The sequence below is a fragment of the Pseudophryne corroboree genome, chromosome 1 (assembly GCF_028390025.1).
Source record: "Pseudophryne corroboree isolate aPseCor3 chromosome 1, aPseCor3.hap2, whole genome shotgun sequence".
NCBI lineage: Eukaryota > Metazoa > Chordata > Amphibia > Anura > Myobatrachidae > Pseudophryne > Pseudophryne corroboree.
The window spans coordinates 1,161,970,123-1,161,991,970 of record NC_086444.1 but is presented as its reverse complement, the minus strand read 5'-3'; the positions used below and the strand labels follow the sequence as shown (position 1 = coordinate 1,161,991,970).

Genomic DNA, 21,848 nt, shown 5'->3' with positions numbered 1-21,848 from the left:
CCTGCTGGTGAGAAAATTGTCAAGTCAAGCGGAACGCGACCTGTCAACAACATCTCCTCCTTCACATTCTCCCGCAACTGGGGGTGCGAGGAAAAGGCTCAGAATTCCGAGCCCACCCGCTGGCGGTGATGCAGGGCAGTCTGGAGCGACTGCTGATGCTGACATCTGGTCCGGACTGAAGGACCTGACAACGATTACGGACATGTCGTCTACTGTCACTGCATATGATTCTCTCACCATTGAAAGAATGGTGGAGGATTATATGAGTGACCGCATCCAAGTAGGCACGTCACACAGTCCGTACTTATACTGGCAGGAAAAAGAGGAAATTTGGAGGCCCTTGCACAAACTGGCTTTATTCTACCTAAGTTGCCCTCCCACAAGTGTGTACTCCGAAAGAGTGTTTAGTGCCGCCGCTCACCTTGTCAGCAATCGGCGTACGAGGTTACATCCAGAAAATGTGGAGAAGATGATGTTCATTAAAATGAATTATAATCAATTCCTCCGTGGAGACATTCACCAGCAGCAATTGCCTCCACAAAGTACACAGGGAGCTGAGATGGTGGATTCCAGTGGGGACGAATTGATAATCTGTGAGGAGGGGGATGTACACGGTGATATATCGGAGGATGATGATGAGGTGGACATCTTGCCTCTGTAGAGCCAGTTTGTGCAAGGAGAGATTAATTGCTTCTTTTTTGGGGGGGGTCCAAACCAACCCGTCATATCAGTCACAGTCGTGTGGCAGACCCTGTCACTGAAATGATGGGTTGGTTAAAGTGTGCATGTCCTGTTTATACAACATAAGGGTGGGTGGGAGGGCCCAAGGACAATTCCATCTTGCACCTCTTTTTTCTTTTCTTTTTCTTTGCGACATGTGCTGTTTGGGGAGGGTTTTTTGGAAGGGACATCCTGCGTGACACTGCAGTGCCACTCCTAGATGGGCCCGGTGTTTGTGTCGGCCACTAGGGTCGCTTATCTTACTCACACAGTCAGCTACCTCATTGCGCCTCTTTTTTTCTTTGCGTCATGTGCTGTTTGGGGAGGGTTTTTTGGAAGGGACATCCTGCGTGACACTGCAGTGCCACTCCTAGATGGGCCCGGTGTTTGTGTCGGCCACTAGGGTCGCTTATCTTACTCACACAGTCAGCTACCTCATTGCGCCTCTTTTTTTCTTTGCGTAATGTGCTGTTTGGGGAGGGTTTTTTGGAAGGGACATCCTGCGTGACACTGCAGTGCCACTCCTAGATGGGCCCGGTGTTTGTGTCGGCCACTAGGGTCGCTTATCTTACTCACACAGTCAGCTACCTCATTGCGCCTCTTTTTTTCTTTGCGTCATGTGCTGTTTGGGGAGGGTTTTTTGGAAGGGACATCCTGCGTGACACTGCAGTGCCACTCCTAGATGGGCCCGGTGTTTGTGTCGGCCACTAGGGTCGCTTATCTTACTCACACAGTCAGCTACCTCATTGCGCCTCTTTTTTTCTTTGCGTCATGTGCTGTTTGGGGAGGGTTTTTTGGAAGGGACATCCTGCGTGACACTGCAGTGCCACTCCTAGATGGGCCCGGTGTTTGTGTCGGCCACTAGGGTCGCTTATCTTACTCACACAGTCAGCTACCTCATTGCGCCTCTTTTTTTCTTTGCGTCATGTGCTGTTTGGGGAGGGTTTTTTGGAAGGGACATCCTGCGTGACACTGCAGTGCCACTCCTAGATGGGCCCGGTGTTTGTGTCGGCCACTAGGGTCGCTTATCTTACTCACACAGTCAGCTACCTCATTGCGCCTCTTTTTTTCTTTGCGTCATGTGCTGTTTGGGGAGGGTTTTTTGGAAGGGACATCCTGCGTGACACTGCAGTGCCACTCCTAGATGGGCCCGGTGTTTGTGTCGGCCACTAGGGTCGCTTATCTTACTCACACAACTACCTCATTGCGCCTCTTTTTTTCTTTGCGTCATGTGCTGTTTGGGGAGGGTTTTTTGGAAGGGCCATCCTGCGTGACACTGCAGTGCCACTCCTAGATGGGCACGGTGTTTGTGTCGGCCACTAGGGTCGCTTATCTTACTCACACAGCTACCTCATTGCGCCTCTTTTTTTCTTTGCGTCATGTGCTGTTTGGGGAGGGTTTTTTGGAAGGGCCATCCTGCGTGACACTGCAGTGCCACTCCTAGATGGGCACGGTGTTTGTGTCGGCCACTAGGGTCGCTTAGCTTAGTCATCCAGCGACCTAGGTGCAAATTTTAGGACTAAAAATAATATTGTGAGGTGTGAGGTATTCAGAATAGACTGAAAATGAGTGGAAATTATGGTTTTTGAGGTTAATAATACTTTGGGATCAAAATGACCCCCAAATTCTATGATTTAAGCTGTTTTTTAGGGTTTTTTTAAAAAAAAACACCCGAATCCAAAACACACCCGAATCCGACAAAAAAAATTCGGTGAGGTTTTGCCAAAACGCGGTCGAACCCAAAACACGGCCGCGGAACCGAACCCAAAACCAAAACACAAAACCCGAAAAATTTCAGGCGCTCATCTCTACTTAATACATCTGCCCCCTTGGTCCTATGCTCATCTCCTTCCTGGTCCCAGTGGCCTTGTAATATCACACTGCTGCACCCCTGCCTGTGTTAGTTTGGTGCGCAAAATCAAAAACATTCGTGAAAGGTGTCAAATGTGTGTGCGATTTGTTGTTCTCAGCTTCAGACAATGCAGAAAGTTTTGAAGAAGTAAACTCAGGGTAAGATGTGAAATCTTGCTATTGGAGATTACTGACAATATGTCTGTGAGTGTTTTAAACATTTCACAAATAACGAGCGGAATTTTGATAATGATTATATTTGAATAATGGGAATGCTGATATTGTAGGGCTTATTTATCATACAGCACAGTCCCGGTGTACCACGCGTACCCGTACACTCATTTAAAAGTTTTAGGAGCCTGACTGCAGTCACTAATGCAATCTACAGTTTTTATAGGATTTGTGCATTAATTACGCATCTCCTCAATGTACTTAGAAGGTACTGATACCAGTCTGCTCTTTCCATGTTATTAGCCATTGTGACCTATAGGGTATATTTTTGCTATTTTTTTATGGAGAAGAATCCCCAATATTCCTTCCCAGTATCTAACACTGGAAAGTGAGCATTAACAAAAGCCAGGTCTGAACCTGGAAGTGACAGCGCCATCTATCTCTAGTATGGCTGTATGGCTGATAGATTGACTGTAGAAGGCTAGTGGTCATTACAACACAGCCCCGCCCACCTCCCAGGTAGACAAGTGACGGGAGATGTACTAAGCCTTAAGGGCCGTACTGACGGGGAGATTTCCCCAGGGATGTGTGCTGAGCGGTCTAGCACAGACCGCTCAGCACACATCTCTCCCCCCGCTCAGCACAGCACGATGTGCTGAGCGAAGGGGGGGAGGACGCCACGGGGGGCCACTCATTTCACACAGCGGTGAAATGAGCGAACTGCTAGATTGTGCCTGCATGCAGGCCAATCTAGCACCGGCGATTGCGACACGCGGGACCGCGCATTGCTGTCACCGGCACCCCTACACCCGGTGCGATATTCTAAGAAATCTAGTCAGATTGCTTAGAAATTAGCTTAACATCGCTCCGTGTGTACCCCCCTTTAGAGAGTGATAAAGTGGAGAGTGATAAAGTATCAGCCAATTAGCATCTCTCCAAGGCTTTGTACATCTGCCCCGTTGAATGTGGTAGAACTGTCTGCTACAGTATCTCCAGAGTGTGGAAGGGCACCCTAGTATTTGGGAATATCCCAGGCATTTTAGGGTATTAGGTAAATTATGGTGCCTCCTATATGGCACCAGCAAAGCCAATGACGGACAGGGACTTCCTTACTCTGACCTCTGAGACTTACCGCTAAACTTGGACACTTACCAGTCTGCTTGCGGCGAATGCTATAAGGTTGGTAGAATTGGACTGCATACAGATAACATGCTCCCCAGTGGAATGCGAAGTGAATGTAAATTTTCCGTCAGGCCCATACAGCTTTGATATGAGTACCTGTAAATATATCAATGACAACACAACTTATTCATAGGGAAAAGTCACTCTCATTATATAATAGAAGGACACTGCACCTCACCATGTCTACTCATAAGAATTAGGAGGGAGACAGATAACAGAGTGATACAGAGGGTGTACGGTATTGGGCAGTGACGGACTGGGGCACGAAGGGCCCACTGGGGGGATGCTGTTGTAGGGGCCCATGCTTAAGGGTGTGGCCAGGCTCCACTGGGGTGTGGCCAACCACCACAGAGGTTTGACTAACCATTACAAGTACATGTTCTGTTCCCCTTGGTAAATATATTATAAACCATATTCTTGTGAAGTATAATGTAACATACTGTAAGTATAATGCATAATTCAAGTGCACTAGGATAGAGTCTGGAACCTGATCCCTAGAGGAGGAGGAGGGCCCACAGGCAGTGGGGCCCACCGGTGGTTTCCCCTGTTCCCCCGTGGGCCAGTTCAACCCTGGGTCTGAGGCCCAGTCAGTCACATGATCGCCAGCATCCCGACAGCTGGGATTCTGATCGCATCCTGTTCCTTCTCTTTCTCATCTCCTGACTTCATCTACCCCTCTCTTTATCTCTCATAGTTGTGTCCTTGGCTCCCCTTCTCGTTTCAATTTACACCTTTTCCCTTGGTGTGCCTTTGACTCATGTAATAGGCCCTACACACTGGCCGATTTTCAGAAAGATATGAACGATCTCGTTCATAAATGAACGAGAACTCGTTCATATCTTTCAGTGTGGAGACTCCAGCGATGAACGATGCGCGTCCCCGCACTTGTTCATCGCTGGTCTCCCGTCGGCTGTGCATGCAGGCCAATATGGACGATCTCGTCCATATTTGCCTGCACTTCAATGCAGTCGCGTGACGGGGGGAGTGAAGAAACTTCACTCCCCCCGTCACTGCCCCCCCCGCCGCCGGGTCGCTCGTGGGCCGTATCGGCCGTCGGGCACCTCGGCGGCGCATCGTGATATGTGTAGGGCCCTTTAGTGCTACCAACACCCTAGCTTCTAAGCGGTGTGGCATAAGGGGAAATGTATCAAGTCTTGGAGAGAGATAAAGTGAAGACGTTGCTCATCGTAAGTGGCCTTACTTACGATGGGCTACTCCACATGCTCACATGCCACACATACCCCTCACCTCTATGCCATGTGCCGCAGTATTGTACTATGAGAAGATTGGAACATATCAACTGAATGGCAAGAAAAGTCTGAGAGAGATAAAGCTACTCTGGGGAGGAGCAGTACAACAATGGAACTGTGATAAATACAGTAGTGAGCTCTGCAAACAAACTTTTAAGAGCCATCACAGAAACTAGGAAAAGCCTGGTAACAATAATATTTTTACAGTATATTTATACAATTATTACTTTTTCCCCTTTATTCCATTTTGGTTATTATTTTAGGATATTGTGATAGCTATCTGATCAATCACTCAGTCTGCTGTAAACAGCAGCATTGCCTAACACTGATATTCTGCCTGTGTTCTTGAATTTGAGAAACCCACTGAAGTCCCACTGTACCCCTATGCCTGCCAGCAGTGTTTGTGGTCTATGAAGAATGATCGGGGGTAGTAGGGTATGCCGGCGGCCGGGCTCCCGGCAGCCAGCATACCGGCGCCGGAATCCCGACTGCTGGCATACCGACAGCTGGGCGAGTGCAAATGAGCCCCTTGTGGGCTCGCTGCGGGCTCGGTGGTGCGCTACGCACGTCACGCTATTTATTCTCCCTCCTGGGGGGTCGTGGACCCCCAAGAGGGAGAAAAAGTGGCGGTATGCCAACTGTCGGGATTCCGGCGCCGGTATACTGTGCGCCGGGATCCCGACAGTCGGCAAACTGAAGACCACCCAGAATGATCAACTAGGGGGATCTCGCCCCAAACTGTCTGTCGCACAAGCTGGTATTTATCCACACGTGATCACTGGTGATCCAGTTACAATGGAGTGCTGGGTGTGGATCGACAGTAACTAGGTCGACAGTCATTAGGTCGACCACTATTGGTCAACAGTGATTAGGTCGACACTGTTATTAGGTCGACATAGATAAGGTCAACATGAGTTTGTTTGTTTTTTATTGGTATTGTTCTCTTCGTAAAGTGATCGGGAACCCCAGATAGTGCACTGTGTCCCCTCGCTTCGCTCGCACTGCTTCGAGCAAAGTTACTACTCCCAATCGTAGTCCACGTGAATTGTAAAGTAAGAAAGTTTTTTTAAAAATGGAAAAAAAGGTGAAAAACTCATGTCAATCCTTTTCATGTGTCGGCCTTTGTCAGGTCGACCTAATGACCATGTCGACCAATATTGGTCGACCTAATGAATGTTGACCTAAGACAGGATACCGGAGTGCTAATGCAGAGTTGTTGGATATGGTGAACAATGTCAATAAAGTTGAACTGAACCACCAATACCACCATCTTGAAATGAAATGGGCAGATGGTAATGAAATAGGCTAGCAGAGAAAACCCAGTGTTCTTTACATAGTTAAATCTGAATATATGACTGAGTACACGCGTAAAGAATAATGTAACTCAATGAAGATGAAGAAGGAGCCGGTGGCAGTTACTCATATAGACTAATGTGAACATGGTTTTCTTCTTATTGGCTGGGATCATGCAGTGCAGCCAATGAGAAGAGCCCAGGACCTTCTCCAGTAATGACATGATTTCAAACTAGCTATCGCCCATATGGGTGGAATAATTCCATATTGTATGTGTTAGGCTAGGACATAACCCGGGTTGCTCTGTAATAGCAGTATGTGGCGGAGTATATATACCTCTTTACTCGGATCTCTGACCGTCACAAACATTCCTAGGCCCGGAGCAGATGGGAGGTAATCATGCTGATTCATATCCCATAGTTGAATCTTATATCGACCTTAACAGATAAAAAAAACAACATTTTGTTCACGTTTAGCTGGAAATAAAATGCACTGTAAACAACGCTGAGAGGGGAACGCCAATAAAATATGTTTAGACAGCGGCAAGTATCTGTATGTATATAAAAACAGAGCACTAGTTACAGCTGTGATAATTAGATCATATATTCACATTCCAATATAGTAGAAAATAATTATACCGGTTTTCTTTTCTCGTTTTTTTTAACGGGTTTGAAAACATAGAAAATCAGCGTAATAACTGCATTGCGTTCCACGTCTTTCTTTATATATGAATCTAGCTCTGCAATGCTTTACGATGTGTATGTCGTATTCATTTCAATGCTAAATCATTTCTCATAGCCTTGGGATCCTGTAGAACACTGATCGGAGAACGCAATGTGTCATTGCTTTGTATTATTCCAATGACAAATTAGAGAATTCTGCACAGAATGGAGATAAATTGTGTGTCCTCATAGTGACCCCTATGTAAATGTGTGAGATATATGTAGCTTCTAATATAATAGTATCACACATAAACATAAATGGAAGGCTGTGCTCGGAGAGCTATCCCATTGTTCTTCTCATCTAATAATCTATTTATTTGCGGATATTAGGGCTGATATAAATTATTGTTACACAACCAGCTGGAAGGCCATTGTGCTAGGTGTTATGGGTAAGCTAGGACTGTATCCTATACAATAAAAGACTAATGGGCCCTACACACTGGGTGATGTTACCGATATTATCAGCCAACGATGTTATCGATGGTCGATTTTGCTGCCAACGATTTTTGCCTATACACCAACGATGGTCAGTTTGGATGATATGAGAGTACATACATCTATACCGTCCAAATTGACTTGCATGTATAAACGAGCATAGATCAACGATGAACGACTGCGGAGCCACACATCATTCATCGTTGATGCATACACACTGACCGATATGAACAATTTATCGTTCATATCGATCATCAGCAAGTGTGTAGGGCCCTTAACAATGCTCCACACCTCTATGGGGGGATTCAAGTGTTTTGTGCACCGGCAGCCACTAGATGGTTCCCGACGGAACAGTTCAAGTGTTGCTCCGTCGGGCTCAATTTCGCAAACGTCAGCATTGCATCTAATTCTGAATCAGGCCCATACACCTGTCATACGAGCAGAGCCACATATATGTACATACCTGTGACCAGCATGTCAGACGGGATGTCCTCTATAACACACTTCTCCTCTCTCTCGGCTGAGTGGTAGTACATTGCATGTCCCAGTGAGCAGAGACAGAAAGCCACTATCACCCGTGCCACCTGTGCTGCCATGCCTGTAGCCAGAGTGGGAGGAAAGCACGCACGCTGTGTAGCAGTCAGCCTCTGCAATGAGGCTCATTAGTGACACCAAGATATTGCTTCCCATGGGAATGCACATCTGGTTCTTCTTTGCTGGTTAATAATCTACTAAAAGTACATGAAAGGTTAATAGGTGGGCAGCGAAGTTGTGTTCTGTGCATGGGAATGACCGTATCCAGTTGCACCAGAAAAATGTACTATAAAAAGATTAGATTGAATTAACATTGTTGATATGGGCAGCACAGATGGTGTAGTGGTTAGCATTACTGCCTCACAGCACTGAGGTCATGGGTTCGATTCCCACCATGGCCCTAACTGTGTGGAGTTTGTATGTCCTCCCCGTGCTTGTGTGGGTTTCCTCCGGGTACTCCGGTTTCCTCCAACAATCCAAAAATATACTGGTAGGTTAATTGGCTCCCAACAAAATTAACCCTAGCATGAATGTGTATATGTGATAGGGAATATAGATTGTAAACTCCACTGGGGCAGGTACTGATGTGAATGGCCAAATATTCTCTGAACAGTGCTGCGGAATATGTGTGCGCTATATAAATAACTGGTAATAATAATAAATTATAAATATTGAAAGAAATTAAATGACTCTATAATCTGAAAGATAACAATGCATTACTTCCAGAGTCACATGCCGTGTTTGTGTCTGCGCTTGTTACGCCTGCTCATGTTATGTAGTGTCTGTAATGGATCCACCTTCCTCCACATGATAATGTTTCCATTAACTGATGTATATATTATTGTACCTGTAAGAGTAATGAAGGTTCCGCCATTTTTGGTAAGTATTATGTTATTGTAATAGTGGAACAAGAAATGACATATGTATTTTAGATTGTAAGCTTGCAAGAGCAGGGACTTCTTTCCTCATGTGCTTTTCCTTTTCTTACTTACACTATCTTATACTCCATACTCCCTTTGATGGCACCTAACCCCGGGTTTTCTATACCTGTCCTATATTGTCTTGAACTGTAAGTGCTGTATTCTTGTTTGCTCATTTTATTATGTACTGTGTAATGGGTGCTGCGGATCCCTTGTGGCGCCATATGAATAAAGGATAATAATAATAATAATAATGTAGTCAGCTAGAATCTTGCCTTAGCTAAGGCGGAAGGTATCATGTTAACAACCACATTCCTTTTCCCGAACGCCTGGCCGGGGGTTCACTGTCTGTGAGGCCGATGTCCAGTTGAAAGCAAGTCTGTTTTGCGTACAGATCTTGCGTGTTTTCGCGTTGACAGATCTGCTCGGTTGTGTGCATGCAAAGTGCCATCTGTTTTCAGGCGGATCTCTCGCACCAAAGATAGGGTATCCGGACTCCAGGTCGACAGCACAAAGGTCGACACAGCTTAGGTCGACGCCAATTGGTCGACACACCTTGGGTCGACATGTACAAAAGGTCGACAGGAACAAGGTCGACATGGAAAAAGGTTGACATGAGTTTTTCACGATTTTTTTCTTTTTTTGAACCTTTTCATTCTTAACGATCCACGTGGACTACGATTGGAACGGTAAAGTGTGCCGAGCGAAGCGGTAGCGGAGCGAAGGCACCATGCCCGAAGCATGGCGAGCGAAGCGAGCAATGCGAGGGGACGCGGTGCACTAATTGGGGTTCCCGGTCACTCTACGAAGAAAACGACACCAAAAAAAACATAAAAAACTAATGTCAACCTTTTTCCATGTCGACCTTGTTCCTGTCGACCTTTTGTCCATGTCGACCTTTTGTCCATGTCGACCTAAGGTGTGTCGACCAATTGGCATCGACCTAAGGTGTGTCGACCTTTGTGCTGTCGACCCTCAGTCCCAGACCCAAAGATAGGGCTGACGCGAGTGTGTGATAATGACTACAGCTAGGGGTGGTGTAGTCGCATACAGTAGATGCATACAACTTTATATATGATCCAGCATTGCTTGTGTGTGTCTACACTGTGTGTATGGCACAGGTAATAGGGAAACTGTCCATGTGATGAACCATACACATATCTGGGAATAACAGACTAATGTAAATTCTTTTGAAATCCTCATTTTTGATAACCCCAGCTCTCTCGGACCAGAGCTAACCCCGGAGATGTTAAACATGAAATATCATATCCCAGTGTTGAATTCTGTCCTTTGGAGATATGGATCAAAGCTTGGAGAGAGATAAAAAGGAGAAAGATAAAGGGGAATATGTATGAAACCTTGGAGAGAGATAAAGTGGTGAGAGATAACGTACCAACCAATCAGCTGCTGTCATTTTACAGGTTGTGTTTAAAAAATGACAGAAGCTGACTGGTTGATCATTTATATCTCCCCACTTTAACTCTCTCCAAGGTTTAATACACTCCCCCATATACATCGGACGGACACTCATGCCAGGATGCCAGTTCATAGCACCCTGGTGCCCACCACAGACACACTTGACATCGCAGAACAGGCACTGAGAGCAGAAAGAACGGCACTGGGCATGTCATTAGGTGCCACTGGGGTAGCAACCATGCCGCTTATTAAACCACAACCGCCATTCGGCATACATACACCAACCAATTTGAAGGACTGGTAGAGCGAATTTCCCACAATGAGCCTAATTCAAGGTTGATTTCAAAACAACATTTTCCTCTAATGGGCAAAACCATGTGCACTGCAGGTGGGACAGATGTAACATGTGCAGAGAGAGTTAGATTTGGGTGGGGTGTGTTCAAACTTAAATCTAAATTGCAGTGTAAAAATAAAGCAGCCAGTATTTACCCTGCACAGAAACACTATAACCCACCCAAATCTAACTCTCTCTGCACATGTTATATCTGCCCCACCTGCAGTGCACATGGTTTTACCCATTAGAGGAATATGTTGTTTTGCAATCAACCTTGAATTAGGCCCAATATGTTTTTCATGCCACAATAATCTCACCTTGCTACTGTTATAGACCTGGGGGTAAATTTACTAAGATGGGAGTTCTGTTTGACATAGGATGTTGCTAACAGCAACCAATCAGATTCCAGGTATTATCTTCTAGAAGGTGGTAGATAAGTGAGAAGTAGAATCTGATTGGTTGCTATGGGCAACATCCCAACTTAAATAGAACTCCCATCTTAGTAAATTTACCCCCTGGTATATACAGTACATATAATAATAATTATAATAATAATAATAATAACACCACTTTAAAGTGTCTGTTTATTCCAATAACAGCGGACATACAAGGCAGAGCTTTGTTTGTATTGAATATAATGAAGGAATTGAAAAGGTTTTACCAAGGTAATCACGTGTAGCTTTCATCTCATAATGAGAATTACAGCTGGATTCACAGTCACAGAAGTATGAAAAAATAAATCCACAGATAATAAATCTTATGTCATTGAGAAGAAAAAACATGATGTACATAAACAGGAAATCATGGAATAAATAGTAATAATGGAATTCCCATACAGGGTATGTGTTATTTAGAGTATTAAACTAGTAGCGTATCATACACTTCTAAGTAATACATTCCCAAACATGAAAGTGACTTCTAGTCAATAAATATTAAACTGCAATCATAAAGGATCTATAGTTATATTAAATATTATTGTTTATTAGATACAGCCACACATGAGGCTGGGGTTTAGCACTCCGGGGATGCTATCATGGAAATCATTTCATGATCATACCAAGAATCTCTTGAGCATACATGATGTGTGGATGTAAAGGGTTAAACAACACGAAACCACCCTGTCTGTTTAAACATAATTAAGGTATCTGATAATGTTATCTCATACTTATTAACTACCCTGTTCTGCCACAAGACGATTTGGTTTCCTACATGACACTTTGAGAAGTCTTCCATTAATCTATGATTTATTTCAGCCTTACTTTCTAGCATGTGAATTTTGAAAGAACATTAAGACAGAAGCTTACAAATCAGAGTTTAGTATAACAAAGAAAGTCAAAATGCTTAATGAATAAAATAAAATTATGAAAACAAAATTACATATTTAATTGTAAAAAAAAAAATTATGAAAATAATCATGGAATAACACAGACGTTCTCCAGCTATTGGGCCTTATTCAGCTCGGATATACAGAATCTCTCGGATTCTCGCTTGGGCAGAACTCCGTCTTCCAGCCATCTCCACAATCTTCATTCCAGAAGTCCTCAACTGTGAAGCAGACTTTCTCAGTCGCCAGGATTTTCACGCCGGAGAGTGGTCTCTGTACACAGAGGTCTTTCAGATTCTGGTGCACAAATGGGGGTTGCAAGACGTGGATCTCATGGCCTCCAGACCTTACCAAAAAGTTCCAGTGTGCAGGGCCAGGACAAGACATCTAGAAGCGATATTCATGGACGCACTCACAGTTCCATGGAACTTTCCTCTGTCCTATCTCTTCCCTCCGGTCAGGGCCATCTTTTCGTATGGGCTTAATGGGCACTTGCTCAAGGGCCCCAGGAGTATAAGGGCCCTAGGCTGATAGCTGAGGGATCCTCTTTCCAGGGGTACCAGATTTTTTAAAATCGGCCCTAGGGAACCGGAGATATCCGACTTAAAAAAAGTGGTCCCCATCCAAGCCTGTTAATTGCTCTTCCCAGCCAGATCTCTCGGGCTTTGTCTGACTTAGAGTTTTTCTGATGGTATATTCCAAAAGCTGGAACTCTCCACTTTTGGTGGACACTGGCAGCTTGTCTCTACTATGTCCAGAACCAGATATATCAGCCTTCCAGCAGCTGGTCCCTGCTCCAGCTCCAGACCCCTGGGATGCAGTTTTACATATTCGTTGGTGGATTGCTCTGGCTCCTGAACTCTGATCCCCAAGTCCCCAGTACCTCCTGAAAGGTGTCCCCAGTACCTCCTGAAAGGTGGGACTCTCTAGGCTTTTATCCATTCAAAGCTAAGAAATCTTTTTCCAGAAACTTGAGATATCTGCAGTAAAGCAAGCTGCCCTCCCACCTGAGAAAATTCCACTATCGACCCATCCCCTACGTATAAAACACCCCTTACCACCCTGGAAGTCATGTACCGGGGCTGCTTCATTCAGCCTAATGCCTCCTTCTACAGTTTAGTGTTCTCCCTCCTGCCCCATCTCCCATCATATGTACAGCAAAGGAGTAATTATCAGGAATTACTGCTCCAGGTCCTACATGCTGAGTGGAAAATAGAACGTCCCCTACCGACCGCGGGACATCAAAGCTGCCACTAATAGCACCCCTACCGCTGCAGGATGGGTAGGGGCCCCAGTGCATTGCTGTGCCCAGGGGCCCACACTGCTGTTAAGACGGCCCTGCCTCCAGTGACATTCCTTCCCAGAGAACTGGGCAAATTCAAAGAGGACGGCGGCACACTCATACTGATGGCTTCAGCATGACCCAGACACCATTGGTTCTCGGATCTGCAGAATCTCTCCATAGATGCACACTTCCCTCTGCCTCTTCATCCAGACCTGCTTTTGTAGGGACCCTATGCTAATGTGATGTGATCGCATTGGGCCGGTTTTAGCTGCAGTGCACATGTGCAGATCTCGGCCAGTGTGATTGCATTGCATTGATGGGAACGCCTCTGCCTGATTAACAGGCAGAGGCGTTCACGGGGCAGCATTACCGGGGAGGCAACCCAGTTTTGGGCATGCATGGCATCGGAAATGGGGGCGGGTTCGAGGCAGCAGCGTGAGGTCACACGCAACGCTGCAAACCGAAAAATGAGGACGGGCCGACCTTTTAACCTGTCGACCTAGAACATGTCGACCTAGAAACCCTGTCGAACTAGTGACTGTTGACCTATAATGATCGACCTAAACATTGTCGACCTAGACACTGTCGATCTTCAGACCGGATCCCATATACACATATACATACATACATACACAAGCAGATACACACAAACACACATACAGTACATACATACATACATACATTGTCGACCTAGACACTGTCGATCTAATGATCCACACCCGTGTATATATGTATGTATGAATGTATATATATATATATATATATATATATATACAGGGCCGTCTTAACAGCAGTGTAAGCCCCTGGGCACAGCAATGCACTGGGCCCCCTATCCATCCTCCAGAGGTAGGGATTTGGGGTGCTATCAGCGGTGGTAGGGGGTGTTCTATCTTCCGCTCACATGTAGGACCTGGAGCAGTAATTTCTGCTAAGTAATTACTCCTTTACTGCACAGATAGGGCTAAACTGTAGATGGGGGCATTGGGCTGAATGAAGAAGCCCTGGTACATGACTTCCAGGGTGGTAGGGTGTGTTTAATACGTAGGGGAGGGTGTATGGTGGAGTGGGCTTAATATTCATCATTTTCTGGTGGGAGGGCAGATTGCTTGACTGCAGATATCTCCAGTTCCTGAAAATAGATTTCTTAGCATTGAATTGGATAAAAAGCTTGAGAGTCCCACCAGTCTGGAGGTACTGGGGATTAGGTATCAGAGCTCAGGAGCCAGAGCAATTCACCCATGAAAATATAAAACTGCATATTAGGCTTGTGGAGCTGGAACAGGGGCCAGCTACTTGAAGGCTGATATCTCTGGTTCTGGGCATAATAGAGACAAGCTGCCAGTGTTCACCAAAAGGGGACAGTCTCAGCTTTTGTTTTATACCATCAAAAAAACTCTAAGTCAGACAGAACCTGAGATATCTGTCTGGGAAGAGCAATGAACAGGCTTGGATGGGGCCACTGCTTTCAAGTCGATTATCTCCGGTTCCCCAGGGCCGATTTTCAAAAATCTGGTATCCCTGGAAAGAGGGGACCCTCAGCTATAAACATAGGGTCCTTATACTCCTGGGGCCCTTGGGTAAGAGCCCATTGATCCCATACAAAAGACGGCCCTGTATATATACATATATATATATATATAGGTGCAATGGTTCCCTGGGTGGAGACTGCCCCCCCCTTCCCCCTCCCCTCCATGCAGTAGAAACCAGGCAGCACTCAGCAGCCTTTGTGAGTAGATTACTGTATTAAAGTACAAAAAGCATAGGGGTCTATTCATGAAGCAGTGAAAATGTGTGGGGAAGTTGCCTATGGCAACCAATGAGCATTGAAGTAACATTTATAATTTGCATACTATACAATTGTACGGAGCAGCTGATTGGTTGCCATGCACAATTTCTCCACTGGTTCACTTCTCCACACTTTTCACTGCTTCATGAATAGACCCCATAGTGTGCCAACTATTCAACGCTGCGCAGGGCATTTTTTTCAAGGTGCTATGCTGTAGGCTTGAAAAAAACACCCTGCTCGGTGTTGAAACATCGGTACAATATGCCTTTTGTACTTTTCTACATTAATTTACTCACAAAGACCGCTGAGTGCCTTCTGGTTTCTACTGCATGGAGGGTGTGTGTGTATATAGGGATCCGCTCTCTAGGTCGACAAGACTTAGGTCAACAATGTCTAGGTCGACCACTAATTGGTCTACAGTAAGTAGGTCGACACTGTTCCACATCGCAGACTGTTAAATAAACTTGAAAGTTTGGGATTGGATATTAGGATTATTGAATGGATAAGATCTTGGTTGAAGGATAGAAAACAGAGAGTTGTGGTAAATGGAGTGCATTCACAGGAGGGAAATGTTACCAGTGGAGTACCCCAGGGATCTGTACTTGGACCAGTGCTTTTTAATATCTTCATTGGTGACATTGCAAATGGCACTAAAGGGAAAGTATGCCTTTTTGCAGATTACACAAAGGTATGAAACAGGGTAGACATACCAGGTGGGGTAAAACAAATGATTGAGGATCTAGGTAGACTAGAGGAATGGTCAAGAGTGTGGCAATTACAGTTTAATGCCAAAAAATGCAAAATCATGCACTTGGGTCTCAAAAATCTAAAGGCTAAATATAGTATTAATGGCACTATACTGGAAACTACTGAGGAGGAAAGGGATCTAGGAGTCACTATTTCAGGTGACTTAAAGGCAGGTAAGCAATGTAACAAAGCAATGAGGAAGGCTAGTCAGATGCTTGGCTGCATTGGGAGAGGAATCAGCAGCAGAAATAAGTAATAATGGCACTGTATAGATCATTGGTACGGCCTCATCTAGAATACTGTGTCCAATTCTGGAGGCCATATCTTCAAAAGGATATTCTTACATTAGAGACTGTACAAAGAAGGGCAACTAAAATGGAGCATGGCCTACATCACAAAACATACCCAGAAAGACTAAGAAATCTCAATATGTATAGTTTGGAGCAGAGAAGGGAAAGGGGAGACATGATAGAAACTTTCAAATATGCACTGAGACTGGAGGGAGGGAGGGAGGTTCAGGGGAAATTTGAGGAAAAATTACTTCACAGAAAGGGTAGTGGAGAAGTGGAATAGCTTCCCATCAGAGGTGGTAAAGGCTAAGACAGTGGAGCAATTTAAACATGCATGGGACAGACATATGGATATCCTTACAAAGAAATAAGGATCATACAAGGTTAGAGAAAAAAATAATGTAAAAAAAAAAGGGGCAGACTAGATGGGCCAAGTGGTTCTTATCTTCCGTCAAATTCTATGTTTCTAGGTCGACAGGGACTCTAGATCGAAATGTTCTAGGTCAACATGACAAAAGGTCGACACAAGTTTTTTTTTAAAAAATGTCATTTTATTTAACTTTTTCATGCTTTACGATCCACGCGGACTACAATCGGGAACGGTAACCTGCCCTTGCCCGAACCATGGCGAGCGAAGCGAGCCAAGCGAGGGGGCACCATGCACTTATTGGGGTTCCCGGTCACTGTACGGAGAGAATAACACAAAAAAGTGAAAAAACTCATGTCGACCTTTTGTCATGTCGACCTAATACATGTCGACTTAGAGTCCCTGTCGACCTAGAAACCATGTCGACCTACTTACTGTCGACCGATAGTGGTCCACCAAGACACTGTCGACCTAAGTCTTGTCTATCTAACATACCACACCTGTGTGTGTGTGTGTGTGTGTGTGTGTGTGTGTGTATATATATATATATGAAAAAGCAGAAAAAAGGAAGGCGCACAAATAAGCAAAGTTTGAAATCTTTACTAATAAAAAGATAAAAGCTCACATACATCGAGGTAAGTAAGTACCGGCTCCCTCCTCCAAAACCCCACAGGAAACGTTTCCGGATCGTGCCCAGCAGTGATTCAGACGGGGAACTTCAAATGGTTTGCATCCGGCTGTGCTTACATCCACGCACTCGGTCATAGAGCATGCGGCCGCTCGTTCAGTACTTGGTGTAAATGTCCCGACCGGTTTCGTCGTAATAGACTTCGTCAGGGGGCGAAGTCTATTACGACGAAACCGGCAGTGAAGAGGTGAGGTGTCTCATAGGCGTATAGTGTGTGTGTATGTATATATATATATTATTATGTGTATATTTATATAAGTGTATGTTCTGCAAGATAGTTGAGAGTCAATTCCCTGTTGTGCCCAATCCATTTGTCATTTTAATAAAATCCTCTCCACCTCTACAAACTTATCTGTCATCCAATCTCTATTCTGTTTCTCCACAGTTTCCTCTTCATCTTTTGCGTTCACACAGGAGGGTTCAATACAGAGACCCAATTACAGTTCAAACACTACATGCCTAATTGGTCCTTCAGATTTCTGCCCGAACCCAGTATATCTCACCAACACGATAACACCAGTACAGGTTTAGTATCCCATATCCAAATATTCCGAAATACGGAATATTCCGAAATACGGACTTTTTTTGACTGAGAGTGAGATAGTGAAACCTTTGTTTTTTGATGGCTCAATGTACACAAACTTTGTTTAATACACAGAGTTATTAAAAATATTGTATTAAATGACCTTCAGGCTGTGTGTATAATGTGTATATGAAACATAAATGAATTGTGTGAATGTACACACTTTGTTTCATGCACAAAGTTATAATAAATATTGGCTAAAATTGCCTTCAGGTTGTCTGTATAAAGTGTATATGAAACATAAATACATTCTGTGCTTAGATTTAGGTCCCATCACCATGATATCTCATTATGGTATGCAATTATTCCAAAATACGGAAAAAGCCGATATCCAAAATACCTCTGGTCCCAAGCATTTTGGATAAGGGATACTCAACCTGTATTACTGCAGTGTGCATTGTCATGCACAAAGGGTGGAGGAAGGATGAGAATACTGGTGAAAGGAAATTTTGTATAGACACTGATTTGCCCATTGGTGAACGCAGACCTGATATTTTCTTCTTCTTTCTCTCCTCTAGAGATGTTTTTTTCTTTCTTTTTTTTGAGTTATGCTCATGGTACTCTACATTGCAAACACACAACAGTTAAAATTAAGATACAAATTTGTGTTCCCTACAGGAAAAGGAGGTCTGGAAGTCGAAGGGGTATGGTTAGGAGCCCCCAGGACTCTGGAGAGATGGACAAGGTAAGCCAGGGGCCCCCAGGACGTATCTCCCAAACCTAGCTGAGGCGGCATATGGTCTGACTCACCTAGGGTAAGGAAGGTATGTGCAAATTGGTAAGAGCTTACTGGCATGTACCAGGGTTCTCTTCTCAGGCAAACAAGAAAGCAATGACCTGTCTTACTTGCATGAGGAAGAACATTTGGTAAGGTAGTACTAACAGAGCCATCCCATATCCCTCCTGCAGACGGACCTTTTCAGTTAATACAAATCGACTTCGGACAGTTAACACCCTTTAGGAGTTATTGTTATGTATTGGTGTGTACTGATGTTTTCTCAAACTGGGTAGAGGCATTTCCTGCCGCCACGGATGCTGCTGTGTTTACTGCAAAGAAAATTGCGCAGAAATTTGTGTGTAGATAATGGTACACCTAGGAGTAGGAGCAAAGCTTGAAATTGGACTATTGTGGTCATAGACACTGCCACTAGTATTATGTAGCATCGGAACCACTCCCAGATCTTCACTTAACGAATCACCCTCTTCGAAGTTTTTGTTTTTATTTTGGTTTAGGGTTTTTTTTTTTGTTTTTTTTTTGGAAGACAACATCATGTCATGATTGATCCGCACAATGATCAGAAATACACCAATGAGGTGACAGTACAGTACCTTATTGAGATGAGCCAGCATTTGAGAACTTGACAAAAGAACTTGAAACTGTTGATTCCTAGTATGCCAAATACTAACTGTCTTGATTGTGAACCAAGAGACTGTGTGATTGTTCTTACGCTCAGGTTGCCTAATAGACAGGTGGGAAGGACCATAACAAGTTTTGTTGACAGCACTATCCCAGTGAAAGTAGCCGAGAGAGAGACTTGGGTCCACGATTCCCATTGCAGGAAAGTCGGTAGTCCGGAAGGAACTCGTAAATGGAGTGAGATCGCAAAAGTATCACCAGAGAGTCTGTTCCATGAAGACTGAGAGGCGGCACTGTTGAACACTACCTGAGCGTACTAAAGGATTACAGAAAGACCAGTCGTTGTAATTGATTTGCTATGGACAAGAATTGTTTTGTTCTATTTCTCTTTTCTCTCTTTCCCGCTGACAAACATTTTTTTTCCAGGACATTCTATTTTTGCCAGGTTTTTCATGAGGAGTCGAGTGTGGGACTGGAACTGGTTCTGGAGGAAGGAGTGATTTCCTTAAAGGATCCCAAGATTAGCCGATCAGTTTGTTAAAGCCAGAGAAAAATCAAAGGTCTAGTAGTTACGGAGTTCGGAGGTAACGTGATAGGCTATTGTCTGAGGAATACTGTATTTTATAGTTATTGTGACACCATATTTGAAGATGAGAGCATCCAGAGATGTCAGTCTAGCAATAAGGTGACAGACATCCCCTGAGTGATTACCACTCACTAGTGGGTAAGGTCTTAAACCAAACGGAATGATGGATGTGCTCACAGGTACCTCTACGACAAAAAGATGCAGGATTAGTGCCATATTTTTATTTTTTTTAGAGTTAGCTGAGGTACCTGAATTACACGGAAGGGGGAGGGGACCGGTGGACAAAGATTATAATATAACTAGACCCCCCTAGTCTTAATATCCACCAGTACCATAGATAAATCCTTGGTATGTTTAAATCTCACCAATTTCAGGAAATTGGGAGGTAATCAGGAACAATCAGACAATGGCTGTTCATGCATAGCAGATAAAGAGCTCATTAATACATGTGGAAGAAAGGTTTATGAGTGGCTCTCCCCGAACTCCGAAGGTTTATGTTATCTATGAAGGAAACTACTTATAACCCTTGTTCAATGATTAAACAGACCTAGCATACGTTCCAGAAATGGAAACAATGTTCACAAAATGATAGTAATATGTAAATCATGAAAATGTTATATGTCACTTTCACGATTTGTTTGTGTCTTCTCCCTCTACCCAGCAGAACCTCAATCGAATCCGAACATCAGTGTACAAAGACGTAGGTACATGTATGTGTGAAATGTTCGTCCAAATCAGACATTATAGGCCAAAGCACTGTTCCAGCATACTCTATAGGTTGAATGTTGTCCCACACCCAACCAGTGGTCCCGTGACCGCCGAGTGCATATAGAGGATGTCTCGTCCTCCTCCCTGTCTTCCCCAAATATAGTCAAATGTCTGATTTGTGAAATGAATACATACGTGTGTCTAGGTCACCGATTATTGTCTGAAATATTTTTCTTATGTTAAAAATTTATGGCAGTTATTGTTTACTGCCAAAGGGTGGACTGTCAAAGTCAAAAATATTACATAGAGAGAACATACAGACTCCACACATTATGAGTCGCTATGCTTGCAAATACGTGCAGCGAGCACAGCAATATATGGTAATATACGCATTTACACAGACATGCCATAGAGATAGATTCGACACATATTTCATACAGCACATAATTTGTACATATCAAGCACCAGACATCATAAAGTTTTAAATTATATAATGGAATATAATGTCATGTATGTGTATTATTGGAATGAAGCAAGATGGACATGGCGTGTTTGGTATCAAAGCAACCAGATTAATGTATATATCAATTTGATGCCTGTTATTAAGTTGTAGCACATTGCCATTAGTAGATATGATTGAATGTAGGAATCTAAAGCCACAATTCTGATGAGAACAATGGACATTCCAAGCATGTGATGGACAGGAAACTCATGCCAGCCCTTTTGATGTCTTCAAGGCTTGCATATGAACTGACAAATGACTCATCATGAATGAGAAAGTTCCCTCCCCTAGACTAGACACAAGAGATCTGTGCACGCCCCCAACTCTCAGTGTATTGCTGATCAGACACACAGAAGTTGCTGTTTTTCCCTGGGTCCTGAGCAAGATGGAGTGATGGTAATGTTTTGCTTCTGTTAGCTGGAGTTGAGATACAGCTAAAGATGGAGGAACTGGAGCGATTATAAAGTGCATTGAGGGAGATGGTGATGTATTACTGGCCATGTATGTATTTGAATTAGTTTGTATTAACTGCTTACTGTGTAAATTGTAACCATGTAACTATATATATATATATATATATATATATATAAGCAAACAACAAAAATACCCTTCCTGCGCTAAAATTCAGCAGCACTACTGAAAGATCCCCTGTCGGTAGGATCTTAGAAATAGAAACAGACAAGTACAGAGTGCGCTAATATTACAACTGGTTAAAAATTGATTGATTCCAGATTCATGGGCGGGACTTCTCTTGAATTCTTTTCTCCTTAGTAAATTCCTGATTGGGGCCTATAGAG

The 21,848-nt window shown here is 43.9% G+C and overlaps 1 protein-coding gene across 1 annotated transcript in view; it reads right to left on the bottom strand.

The window, feature by feature from the left end:
* LOC135050803 (transmembrane emp24 domain-containing protein 11-like) overlaps positions 1–8,220 on the bottom strand; it is a 31,604-nt gene extending 23,384 nt beyond the window's left edge. Inside the window, exons 1-3 of the mRNA XM_063957127.1 lie at positions 8,088–8,220; positions 6,804–6,904; positions 3,895–4,020 (exon numbers count right to left, since the gene is read on the bottom strand). Of these exons, the coding sequence (XP_063813197.1) occupies positions 3,895–4,020; positions 6,804–6,904; positions 8,088–8,220 (360 nt within the window). The remainder of the gene's footprint in view (positions 1–3,894; positions 4,021–6,803; positions 6,905–8,087) is intronic.
* Between the last annotated feature and the right edge of the window lie 13,628 nt (positions 8,221–21,848).